Raw genomic sequence first — 11,781 nt, forward strand, 5'->3', positions numbered from 1 at the left:
AAATTCAGCAATTCTAGATGAAGAAATGCATTATGCCTGTGAAGAGACTGAGGAGAAATGATATTTCATAACTTCTGTTATTTTAACTACTTGCTCATGTATAATTTAACAATCTTTTTCTTGCACTTCTTCTGTGAACAGCAAGCATCTCTAGATTTGTTAAGTGACTGCAAGGATATAGTTCCAGCTCTAGATAAGGCCTAAGTGCCTAATTAAGTAGAAGCACTACTGACACTAATAATTCACTGCATTGGAGCATGTAGTTGCACAAAAGCCATAATTTTTAGGGTCTGTGGAATAAGGAAAATAACCTTGCTTTACCATCAGAAAACACTGTCATCAGGAGCTGGAGTGCCCAAGCATGGGACAATGAACTGTAGTGTGAAGCAGAACCTTCCCAGTTAAGAACAGGCTTTAATCAGTTGATTTGAAAAGAGTTTCAGTAGGGATTATCTTCCAAAGGCATTTACCTCACACACCTTACAGATGGAAAGAACACTTTCCCAAGTCAATAAACCAAGGCAGAAATATACCAAAGCAAAACCTCAATGTTGCCCAGCACAGCTAAAACAGGAGCATAAATGAAAATAGCAAGAAGTTCAGCTTCAATTTCAAAGGAGACAAAATTTCATTCCTAATATCAATCACATTGCTCCCCTCAACATTCATACCTTACAGATTTACTTTCTTAAGGCTGTTACCAAAGTTTAAGTTCAGTTAAAAGTGAAAAGTCACGAGTGGTTTGCAAGATGCTTTTGTGCTCAAAAGTGCAACACAAAGGAAAAGCTGCTGCTAATTAAGCATATAATGCCTTTTTTTATAAATACTTAACACTACAAGTGATGTCTATATCTCACAACAAAAGGATATTTGTCTAGTTGTTAATTAACCAGTAATTATAATAAATCTGTTGGGCCTTGACATTAAATTAGGAAGTGGACATGGCCAAGAAAATGCTCAACCCATGTTTTATCATACAGTCTCTAATTGCAGATAATGGGCGTTCTTGGGTCTTCAGCCCACCTGAAAATCCTTCCACTACTTGCTAAATAAGAGCTAAAATACATGTTTAGTGTTTTAGTAGTCTTTAGAGAAGACATAGAACTTATTAGAATATTAAAATACAAAAAGTTTTACTAAAATGTTAATCAAAATAATAGAATGGTGAAAAGATTCAACAACATGGGGCCGTTACTATATGTTACCAAAGAAAATAACACACAGCAAAGTGATTTTTATCTTTAAAGGCTTGCATCTAAAACTCATCAGCATCTATTATAATTCTATAAAATAAGATAAGGCAGCATCTGGTACAATCTATATAGTTTTATAGCCAAGTACACAAAAACGCTTAAAACAGTTACAAGATTTTTTCACAATAAATGAAGCTGAAGACTCTTTACTTCATCTACCAGCATGTATTATAAAAACAAAGGCAAAAGCTAGAACAAAAGAGGAATAAAAAAGGGCATTCATTTTTCTTAATGACTAAATAATACTTTTAAAGGATTAAAAGATAATGGAACCTGCCGATGCACAAGAAAAGAAAGCATCTTCACAACCATTTTAGTTTAATCTCAATTAGTTCATAGCCGTAAGCAAGGTGATACCCAAGCATTGACCATTTCAAATAACTGTTTGATTCCCTTGAGGCTAAATCTATTCCCAGATTCACAACGCACATCTCCAAAACATGTACAACTCTGAATAATGGAGCAGAGGTTTGGTTTTTTCCTTCCTTAAAGCCATAAATTTGTACTGAAAGAATAATGCAGAAAAAAAATGTAATTTAATACAATAAAAACAGTAGCAAATTTCAATAAGATATAACATCATTGTCAGGATTAATTAGCAGTCAGCACAAAAGTACACAAAATGCAAGTGCTTTTTCAAAACCTAGTGTAAAGGGACAAAGGAATTTCAACTTGCAATACAGTAGCTTCTGAAAACTTTCTTATTTCCTGTCTTTTAAGAAATGTTAGTGCTGCTCAAGAAAACAATGACTAGTACCCAGGTCTTCTACACCTCTAAGTAGAACAACTCTGTAGTGCATAACTGTTCCATAGACACAAAAAAATTCCACACAGAACTTGCTCCAAGCACAAGCTGTGGACTACGAATATATTCAGTTTGCATGGCAATGTTTGGGGAGAGACTGGGGGGCTTTAGGGATGTCTCATGTGAGAAGCTGCTGGAAGTTTCCCCTGTGTCCAAGGAAGCCAATGCCAACCAGTTCCAGGATGGACACACCGCTGGCCACAACTGAGTCCATCAGTGATGGTGACAGAACCTCTGGGACAACATACTTAAGAAGTGGGGGTAAAAAAAAAAATCTATGCAACACCAGCAGCATTCAAAAAGGAGGATTGAAAATATGTGAGAGAAACAGACAGCCCTGCTGACACCAAGTGAAGAAGGGGAAGAAGGTGCTCCAGGCGTCAGAGCAGAGATTGCTGTGAAGACCATGGTGAGGCAGCTGTCCCCCAGCAGTCCATTAGGATCCACAGTAGAGCAGAAATCCCCCTGCAGCCTCTGAAAGATCCCCCATGCTGGAACAGATGGATGCCCAAGGCAGGCTGTGGCCTCATGGGAAGCCTACAATGGAGCAGGCTCCTGGCAGGACCTGTGGGCCCAGGGAGAAAGGAGCCCACGCTGCAGCAATCTGTTCCTGGTTGACTAACCCTATGGAAGGACCCACGCTGGAGAAGCTTGTGGAGGACTGTCTCCCATAGGAGGGACCCCATGCTGGAGATGGGGAAGAGTATGAAGAGAAAGGAGCAAGAGAGACGATGTGTGATTAACTGATTGCAACTCCTCTTCCCCATCTCCCTGTACCACTCAGGGGAGAAGGAATTAAAATTGGGAGCAAAGTGAAGCCCAGGAAGAAAGTCATGAGGTGAAGGTGCTTTAAGATTTGGGTTTGTTTCTTGTGACCCTACTCTGATTTTCATTGGCAATAAATTAAATTAATTATTCCCTGAATTAATTATTTGTTAAGAAGAATTTTTCTGTGATGGGAATTAGTGAGTGATCTCTCCCTATCCTTACATCAACCCACAAGCATTTCTGTCAGCACAACTTGCTAATTCTCCTTTTGCTACTGGATTTGGAACTATACAAACACCATAAAAATTGGACAGTACTGCATCAAGATACACACCATTGCAGACTGCAATGAACACAAAGCTTTCAATCACCCATGGCACAAAACGGGCACATGATAATAGAGAACTTTACAAAGCCATTTGCAGCTCACCCTGTTGTGGGGCGGGTTCTGTGCTTCCTCCACCACAGGTCAGAGTAGCCATAGGGTAACCTGGATATAAACCCTTCACATGCTGGGGTAACAAGAGCAGACTGGCAGAAACAAACAATCCTTAACACAAATCCTCATCTTGTAAGAAATACCAGAATGTGAATTAGACTAATATCCCTGTTTCACTGCTCTTTGCATATGAAGAAGCACAAACAGAGCACGGTTCTGATTCAGGACATCTTTGAGTCCAAAATAGCTTGCAACATAAACAGTACTTAAAAAGGGATCTTTATTTACATGAATCATTATATTTTCTGTTCCCTTTTTTTGTTTGTTTTTGTTTTAAATTACATTTGCAACTCAAAAAAAAGGTATGATTTAACTATTAAAATACTTAAAACACTGGCTGATTTCTTGAGATTTTTTTGTTGTTGTTGTTCTCTGATACTTTCAGATCTTAGGATAATTTCTTATGAGCCTATTCACTTCGGCGGTCAACAGAAAATTGCCCTAAATTTAGATGTTTAAATATCTTTCACCTTTGAAGGTTTTAGGTAAGCGCACATTTTGGAGAATCAGACTTCAAGGGACTTTAAGAAGTCACGTAGTCCACCTGTCTGCTTCCACTTAAGAATACTGTTCCCAACATTTTAATCTGAAAATAAAACTCTCCTATTCCACAACTTCTCAAGAAAATCTACTCCAATGCTTAACTGCTCTTGCCAATGGCAAGTCCTCCCTAATGCATCAGCACAAATCTGTCCTGCTGCAACCTTTCCCAATGTCTAGCCTAAATTTCCCTCAAATCAGTTAGCATTCATTGTTTCTTGTGATCTTCCCACTTTACAGAAAGGATGGTTTAGTATTCTCAAGGTAGAATTTTACCCACTGACATCTCTTATCATACTAGTAATCTCTTCTCTAAACTTGGTATCACTAGTGTCTTTAGTTCTTTTTTCTAGGTCATATCTCCTAAAGATTTAGCTATTCCCTTTGTTCTCCTACGGATCAACTTAATCTTTTCTCATGTGTGACTGCAATTAAACATCCAGATTTTGAAACACCCCATAGCCTTGTGGCACATTAGAAAGAAGCTGAGCTCCAGAAAATAGTTGTCTATTACAAATAAATTTTTTTCACCTGGTAAATTAATACAATCTCCTTTCCTTTATATCATCAAAAAAAAAATACATCCTCATATGAAAACACGTTAGTACACTGTCTGCTTTAAGAAAATATTTGTATTAGATATTTATATGTTAATTTGCTGTTTGGACATACTCCAAACATGTTACTCATTGCTTTTCATAAGACTAACAAAAATTAGTTGGAAGATCTATTGTTCTGAGTAAGATTTACTTGTGAACTGATGTGGTGCCAAAGGTAAAATATAATGAATAGGCAGATTCATTATGTTGTGTTGGATTTCTAGAACAAGCATAGAAAGTACATTTAGGCAAATAATAGGATTTTGTTATTAAACAGAACCTACTATCAATATGGGTTATAAGTAGCAAGAGGATATAATTTCTAAGAAAAACAAATCTTTGCTAAAATGAAGATATTGCATGGAATAGATACCCCAGTTGGTCAGTCATACTCAGCTGAGTGACCAATTCCAGCTGGGATATTTAAATACTCCCAGACAACAAATACTGTTATTTTAACTAGTACAATTGTGTTGTGTGTTTTTTTCATATGATTATAAAAAACTTTTCTAAAATATATGTGCAAAGAGAATAATTTTATCTTTATTTTGACTAGTGAATTTAAAAAAATATGGCTTTTCTCAGCAATATATATTGAACTCAATTTTTAAATACATCTTTTTGGGTTTTTTTCACTTGGCCTTTTTAGTTCAGCTTCAAAAGTCTCAGTTGTGTGTGTCTTGTTTTGGCAGTTTAATATTTGATTCAGTGTATGCCTTCTAAGAAATGAGAGAAGTAAGTATTAACAAACAGATCTAAAAAGCATGCACTTTTGTATGATGTGACTCACATCAGTCTATAGTACTGCCTTTAGGAACAGGTAGTGCTGATAAATGCTGAGAAAGGTCAATAATTCATCACTTGTGCTCCTGGGCTATGAAAACAGGCAATCGTAAAAAGGCTACTGAAACACCTCTTACTAATGGCTTTTTTTAAGGTGCTCAGTCGAGAAAAGTAGGTTTATACCATCGATGGTGCAATTCCCTGTGAAGACATGCAAGTCGTTCATACTAAACACCCAAAGTGAAAGACTATTTCAAAGCTTCCTCCCGTGGGTAGAAAACCTGTCAGGCTCCCCCTCTTGGTACATCCCAGCACAGCAGACGCCACATAGAGAAAACCTTTCCTGCCTCCCTGAAAAGAAAATGATTGAGAAATTTGTCTGCATTGCTTCCTTTCACTGCTATAGCTCTCTAATCTTATTGAAAAAACAAACAAAGAAACAAAAAACAACAACGGACTGGAAACGTCAAAACATTTCAAGTACAAAGCTATTTTATCTCAAAGCAGGATCTCTTCTCATTTTTCTGCAGCTCCAGTGTGCCACACACTATCACATAGCCACTGAACTGGGTCTTAATTCTATTTGGTTGCCATAAAACCATATAAAAAATACAAAGAAAGATTGGATACCTTTCACATTTTCTTTCCTATGTAGCCCTTATTCAAGCTTAGGGCTTTTCAACGGCCAATTTTGTCTCCTGGATGGGAAGAATAAACCTTCCACTTCTGCATTCTATGCCTCTCTCTACCCTGATGTCCTGCACTGATAATATCGTTCATAGCTGCCTCTTCACAACATCCCCCCAAAAATGTATGGAAGATAGACAGTACAAAAAATTATACTACAGTGCATTAAATGTAACAAACCCTTCAGGAAGCATGCAGCTGGGACACACTGTCCTCAACTCAGTTTTACTATATATAGGTAACATATGCAGCACATCTGGTATGCAAGGTATCTTACTGTTTTGAGACACAGGTAAAGCATAAAAGGGCAAACTGAAAAAATAATTGTAAAAGAAACCAAAATTTTTTCTTCCCACATTCTTAAAAGCAATCATCTTTCTATGCTTAACTGGTTCAAGTATTTTTTAATGTTTAAAAGATAAAAGAAAAATGAAAGGCTGGCAATATTATCTGTCATACTAAGTCACATTCAAATACTTTCTAGGAAAATTTTGAGGGCCAAAGGCTCAAAACATTTTAGAAGATGAACTTTAGAAGAACTCCTTTCCTCAAAATGTTTTACACAGCAGTAAACATTAGCAATACCAGCTTCCTCAAGCCATCAGGTTATATGAACAGAAAGCTCTTTAAAAAATCATCTTGGGTATACTGTCAGTAGACATTTTCAAACATTAGCAGAGGAGTAGCAGAGTTGCTTGGGGTTACACAGCTAAATAGAATATGTGCCTTATTATTGTCAGTGTCAAAATGTACACGTTAAAAACAAAAACATGCATAAAGCTTTTCCTGTACTTTTAGAGCAGGCTAAAATATTTAAATCTGTATAAAATGTGACAGAAAAAAGACATTAAGTATAAAACTTAACCAAGTCATTATGTGCAATATGCACTCTTTTAAAAGTGCAATAGTATATTGTTGTAGTATTTTTCACTATTGTGACACTGATTCCTATAAATAGGATTGACACAGAAGTGCCTACAAGTGTAACCAACAATTGCTAATTTTTGTCCAAGGCAAAAGAAAGAAAATATAATTGTGAAAAATGTGCTAAACAGCTACCTTATTGATATATATAAGTATACATTAAATCTGCACAAATGATACTAAATTCTGGTTTTTAGCCATAATCATCTGGTTATAAAAGAAGTACTGGAATTCTCTTGTCTCTACTTAATTACTGCAGTGTATCAACAGAAAATCACGCTACTTTACAGAGCTTACTACTGAGCATCTACCCAACGGATTAAGAATATGGTTTTGGGATCAGAATATTTCAATCCTCTATGCAAGATTCTTGAGACTGACTCTATGCTTCTGTGTAGTCCCTCTCCAAATAAGGCTAACATCACCGTAATCTCCTAAACCATTCAAAAAATCAATGCACCTTTTAATAAATAAGACATTTCTATCTCCTAATGAGCAATCAGCACATAAACGAAGCTTTATAGTATATGCAGGGCTGTAACACACCCTGGCTGCCATGTACACATACCCATCTGAACTTACTCCCTAACTGCCCTACTTTCTGTGAGATTCAAAGACACATTTAGAAACTGTATCCTTTACCTTTCCCCATTATTGGTTAATATTTGTGTTTGAATGGTTAAAATGTTCAACAACGGGAAAGAGGTCCTTGTCAGGAGCAAAGGAGTCCCCACAATTCATGGGGTGTAACATAAACTCAAATATTTTTCATTTCTCTTTGAATAATGTGTTAAACAATAATAGATAATGAATCATTTAAAACCCAGATATGGGTAGTGAATGTACTTGGCTACTTTTAATTTTCAATAGTGTATGCAAAAAGTTTAGATATTGAAATATCAAACACTCCTTCATACCGACTGCAGCTGACTAGAGTATGTTAAACTGCTTTGCAGGAAGATCAGACAGCCATGGGACTGCAATTATATATCACAATACCCTTTTCTGGGTTCACAGCTCTATTCATCTTTTAGAAACACTGAAGGACAGATTGGACATAGGGGAACGGATTAGCCACAGGACGACCTGTATTTCCACACAAAAGCCTAAGTGTGGAAAAATGGCACCCTGTGTCACCAATTCTTTACTTCCTGAAAAAAACATATTCATGAAAATAGACATTTAAACAGCTCTTTCCCACTCATCTCAGAACAAGCATTCATTGTTTCTTAGCACCATTTATATGGCAGCAATGTAATGCTACTACCAAACTGCCTCAATTCACAAATGTATATAAAAATATCTAAGAATTAAGACAGGGCCCCTTCAGCATAGGAACTAAAATTAAATTAACATGAAATTAACATTGTTTATGAAAAAAAATTCAGTTGACTGTTGCAACATACAATCTCATATTTATGAATGGGACTGAAGGAGAATTTGGTTCTGGTAATAAGTTTCAGCTGGACATCATGGAAGTTCTACACACAATAGCCATGCAGTAAAACTGAAACTATAAAAATACATTGTGTTAATAGGTCATAACAGCCTAACATACCAGATACCATCAGTAACTCCAAGTGAGTAAAAGGAAAATCAGCACAGAAAAAGACAGGTAGTAATTATATAATTTTGTATGAAGTGAAGATTATGTCAGTTTTCTGTTAAAACTTAGCTCTGGAAAAATTAATAAACAGCAAATATTACAAAACATGCAAAAATGGGAAGAGCATGCATTAATAAATTAGGTTTGAACTTTAATTAATTTTTCATGTCATTCACCTTAAATCAATTGTCTTGCATACAAAAGAGATGCTTGGTGTATGAACTTGTACTGTCAACTTGTCTCAGGAGACAGGTGTTATCAGCTAATCTGATCCAGCTAGTCAAACTGGTGCCTCATTTGAATGTTCTTTGGGACAGCAGGAAATTATCCTTCTGCACAAGCAATAATCAAATTAAAATGTCCAAGCATTTAACTTAGGAATTCGACCACACAGCTGAGTTACAAACAGCAAGCCCATGTAGCTCATTAGGATCCAATAGGAAATTAATCTTTTTGCCAGGAAATCAACAATCTAACATCATGTGCAATGAGACATAGTGTTCCTAACTTTTTATAAAATTATAATGTAAATGGATAACTCTGACATCAGAAAACTACTTCAAGTCTTATGAAGGTAGTGAGGTAATCTCACATGTATCCTTTATACATATTTACTTAATAAACAAATGTGGTAGGCATATGATTAAATTATTTGCTACTTCTTTCCTCACACTTTTTCTCTTTGTTTTCTTACTGAAAGTAAAATAAAACACCAGGTTTTAACATGAAAAAAAAAAAAAGTAAATGTAAATCTTATTTTGCAAACTGCTTACAATATATAGCTTAAATCCAATGTTAACTAATTCTCTTATATGCCTTCATTTAAATATCTTATGCTTAAACCATTCATTTTTATTGGATATTTTAAAAGCTCTTCATAAAGAAAAACACTCAGTTGTACCATGCAGACTTTCATTCAACTCCACTAAACTACTCAGTGTCCTTATTGAAACTACAAGGAGGAAGGAAAACATACACTGCTGAAGTAATTATATGGAAAGGGTCAAAATGCTATTGTGGAGATTAGCACCTGTCAAGAAAAGTCTGACAACTATGCCAGTACATGCAATTTACAGTCAGGATATAGTTCTCATTGCTAAAGAAAGCAGAAATGTTTCAAGAACAAATATAAACAAACTGATGTAATTAAGTTATCCAACAAGCTAAAGAGCTTCAGTTTGCTCTCTGCAGCCCACATTAAGAATGGTTATAATTGCTGGAGAATGTAAAATGTGTTAAAAGTCCTTCATGTACGGCCATGGTTTCTGTCTTTCTAAAATAATTTGTCAGCTTTCTATTCCTACAAGGCAGGATGAAATATTTTAAGTGAGACAGAATGCTTCTTCCTTTAAGGATTTTTTACAGTAACACAGACATGAAACCCTGAAAGACTGAAGAAGAAAAAAAGCAGTAAAATGGTAAATAGTGTAAAAAAATAGCCTGAAATTCTGCAAAATCTCCTCAAAACAGGCCATGTCATTAGACAGATATATATAAGTACAGTTGTCTGAGCATTTAAAAAGAATGTTAAATAAGTCACTATGTGGGAGGCATTGCACACAATGCAATTACAGCATGGGTATGTTTCTTAAAGGAGAAACCTTTAGCACTTAAGGTATCTGGGTAATGCTTCTAAATTAACCAGACCAGGCAAATCAGCATTTATTAATTTCAGAAAAAAAAAAAAAAAAATCTGTGAAAACATAGTCTCATGCTTTTCTTGGACTGACAGAAAATTAAAATCAGTACTCATACTTCAGTGTTTGCCAGGCTGTCACTTTGCCCAGCCTTGAGTGAAACTTTGTCCCAGTCACAAAAAAGTTTTCTCCCTGCTTTACACACCCAGCACTTCAAGCTGAGTTTGGCTCCTTTTTCCTCCAGCTATAATCTCAACTATATTACAATGGTAAAAAAGAAAATATTGGTTCACCAAAACCCCCGTATTGTTGTGTTATCTTCGTTAACACTGCTTAAAAAACAGGACTGGACTTTCCCATACACCATACACCACCCAATATATTTACATTTCTCAAGAGTCACACTTGAATCTCAGACTACAGTTTGTTATACAAGTAACAAATGGAATAATTACTTTAGCAGTAGTGGAAAAAAAAGAAAATACCAATTTCCTGAGGAAAGAAAACAAAACAAAAAAGGAGCAATACAAGGGCTACTCCCCAGGAAAATCCCTCTACTCATTTAATCAAACATATTTTTTCCACCCAATTCAAGTAGGCAACAAAAAAAGAAAAAAAAAAAAAAAAAAAAGAAAAGAGGAAAGCCTGTCCCACAATCCAAATTATTTTCTCCTGTAAATTGTAATCACAATTTTCTGACCACAAGGTGGAAAAAACAGGATCCTTGAAGACACGCAAAGGCCTTTTCCCGTTTCGGGGCAATGAGGAGAAGGAAGATGCTGAATGCCCAGGATTTGCTCTGCCCTGCCCTTTCCATAGAACTTTAGTGCCATCTATTGAAAATGTACTGAATAAGGAAGAGGAAAAGGATGCCTATTGATTTGGTATAAAAATAAGACGTTTACTTGGTAAGGGTTTTTTTCGGTTTATTAATATTCCCATGATGACTACTGTTTTGTGGTCATCTGATAGCAACAAATATTTTCTATACACTATACATGCCCCATAAAGAAATGAAATGTCAGCTAAAACATCGAATATAAACATCATACAGATTTCATATATATATATATTTATATATATATAATATATACATTTACCAAAGATGTAAGTCTAAGCCTACCTATTATCTAAAGCAACAAAACTGAGAAGGCTTTAACGGAAAGGAAAAATAGCGTGGAAGCACTGCTGTAAATAGAACATACTGGAAACAGTAAAAATAATTAAGGCACCTCGTAAAGATCTTAGTATTAAAGAACAGGATATGTAGACATGCACATACAATTACCTTCTTTAAGAAACTGTGAGTGGATGACAAATATAAGAAAACAGCAGATCGCTGCTCCTGCTAGTGCCCATAAAGCTTTCAAGAGCTGCATCTCGGTCTGAAACTCAGTAAATACCCAGAAAGTCACACAATGAATTTCCACAGCGATGCATCAACGCTTCCCTCTGTGCGCCAGGCGCGGCGGCTCCCGGCAGGGACCACACTCCCGAGCAGGGCGGGCGAGCCCGGGGCTGCGGAGGAGGGGCCGGGGCTTCACACCCCACGCGGGGGCAGCGGCAGCGCCGCGCTCTCCTCGCCGAGGCAGCCGGCGCGGGGCCCCATGAATCAGCGCTCCGTCTCCGCGGGAGCCGCGCCGAGCCGCGCCGAGCCGGCGGCGGGGGCAGGGAGCCGGC

The 11,781-nt window shown here is 36.6% G+C and overlaps 1 protein-coding gene across 10 annotated transcripts in view; it reads right to left on the reverse strand.

The window, feature by feature from the left end:
• The window catches only part of TAFA5 (TAFA chemokine like family member 5), a 525,365-nt gene that overhangs the window by 399,125 nt on the left and 114,459 nt on the right, over positions 1-11,781 (reverse strand). Inside the window, exon 1 of one of the 10 annotated variants that reach the window (XM_042018265.1) lies at positions 11,390-11,772. The exons of the other annotated variants lie outside the window; for them this stretch is intronic. Within the exon in view, the coding sequence (XP_041874199.1) occupies positions 11,390-11,480 (91 nt within the window). The 5' untranslated portion in view covers positions 11,481-11,772. Of the gene's footprint in view, positions 1-11,389; positions 11,773-11,781 lie in introns of those variants that run through there. 10 annotated transcript variants of the gene reach the window in all.

Source organism: Corvus kubaryi, unplaced genomic scaffold, assembly GCF_017639235.1.
Source record: "Corvus kubaryi isolate FWS band 111438036 unplaced genomic scaffold, C.kubaryi_AGA036_p1.0 137, whole genome shotgun sequence".
NCBI classification, from domain to species: domain Eukaryota; kingdom Metazoa; phylum Chordata; class Aves; order Passeriformes; family Corvidae; genus Corvus; species Corvus kubaryi.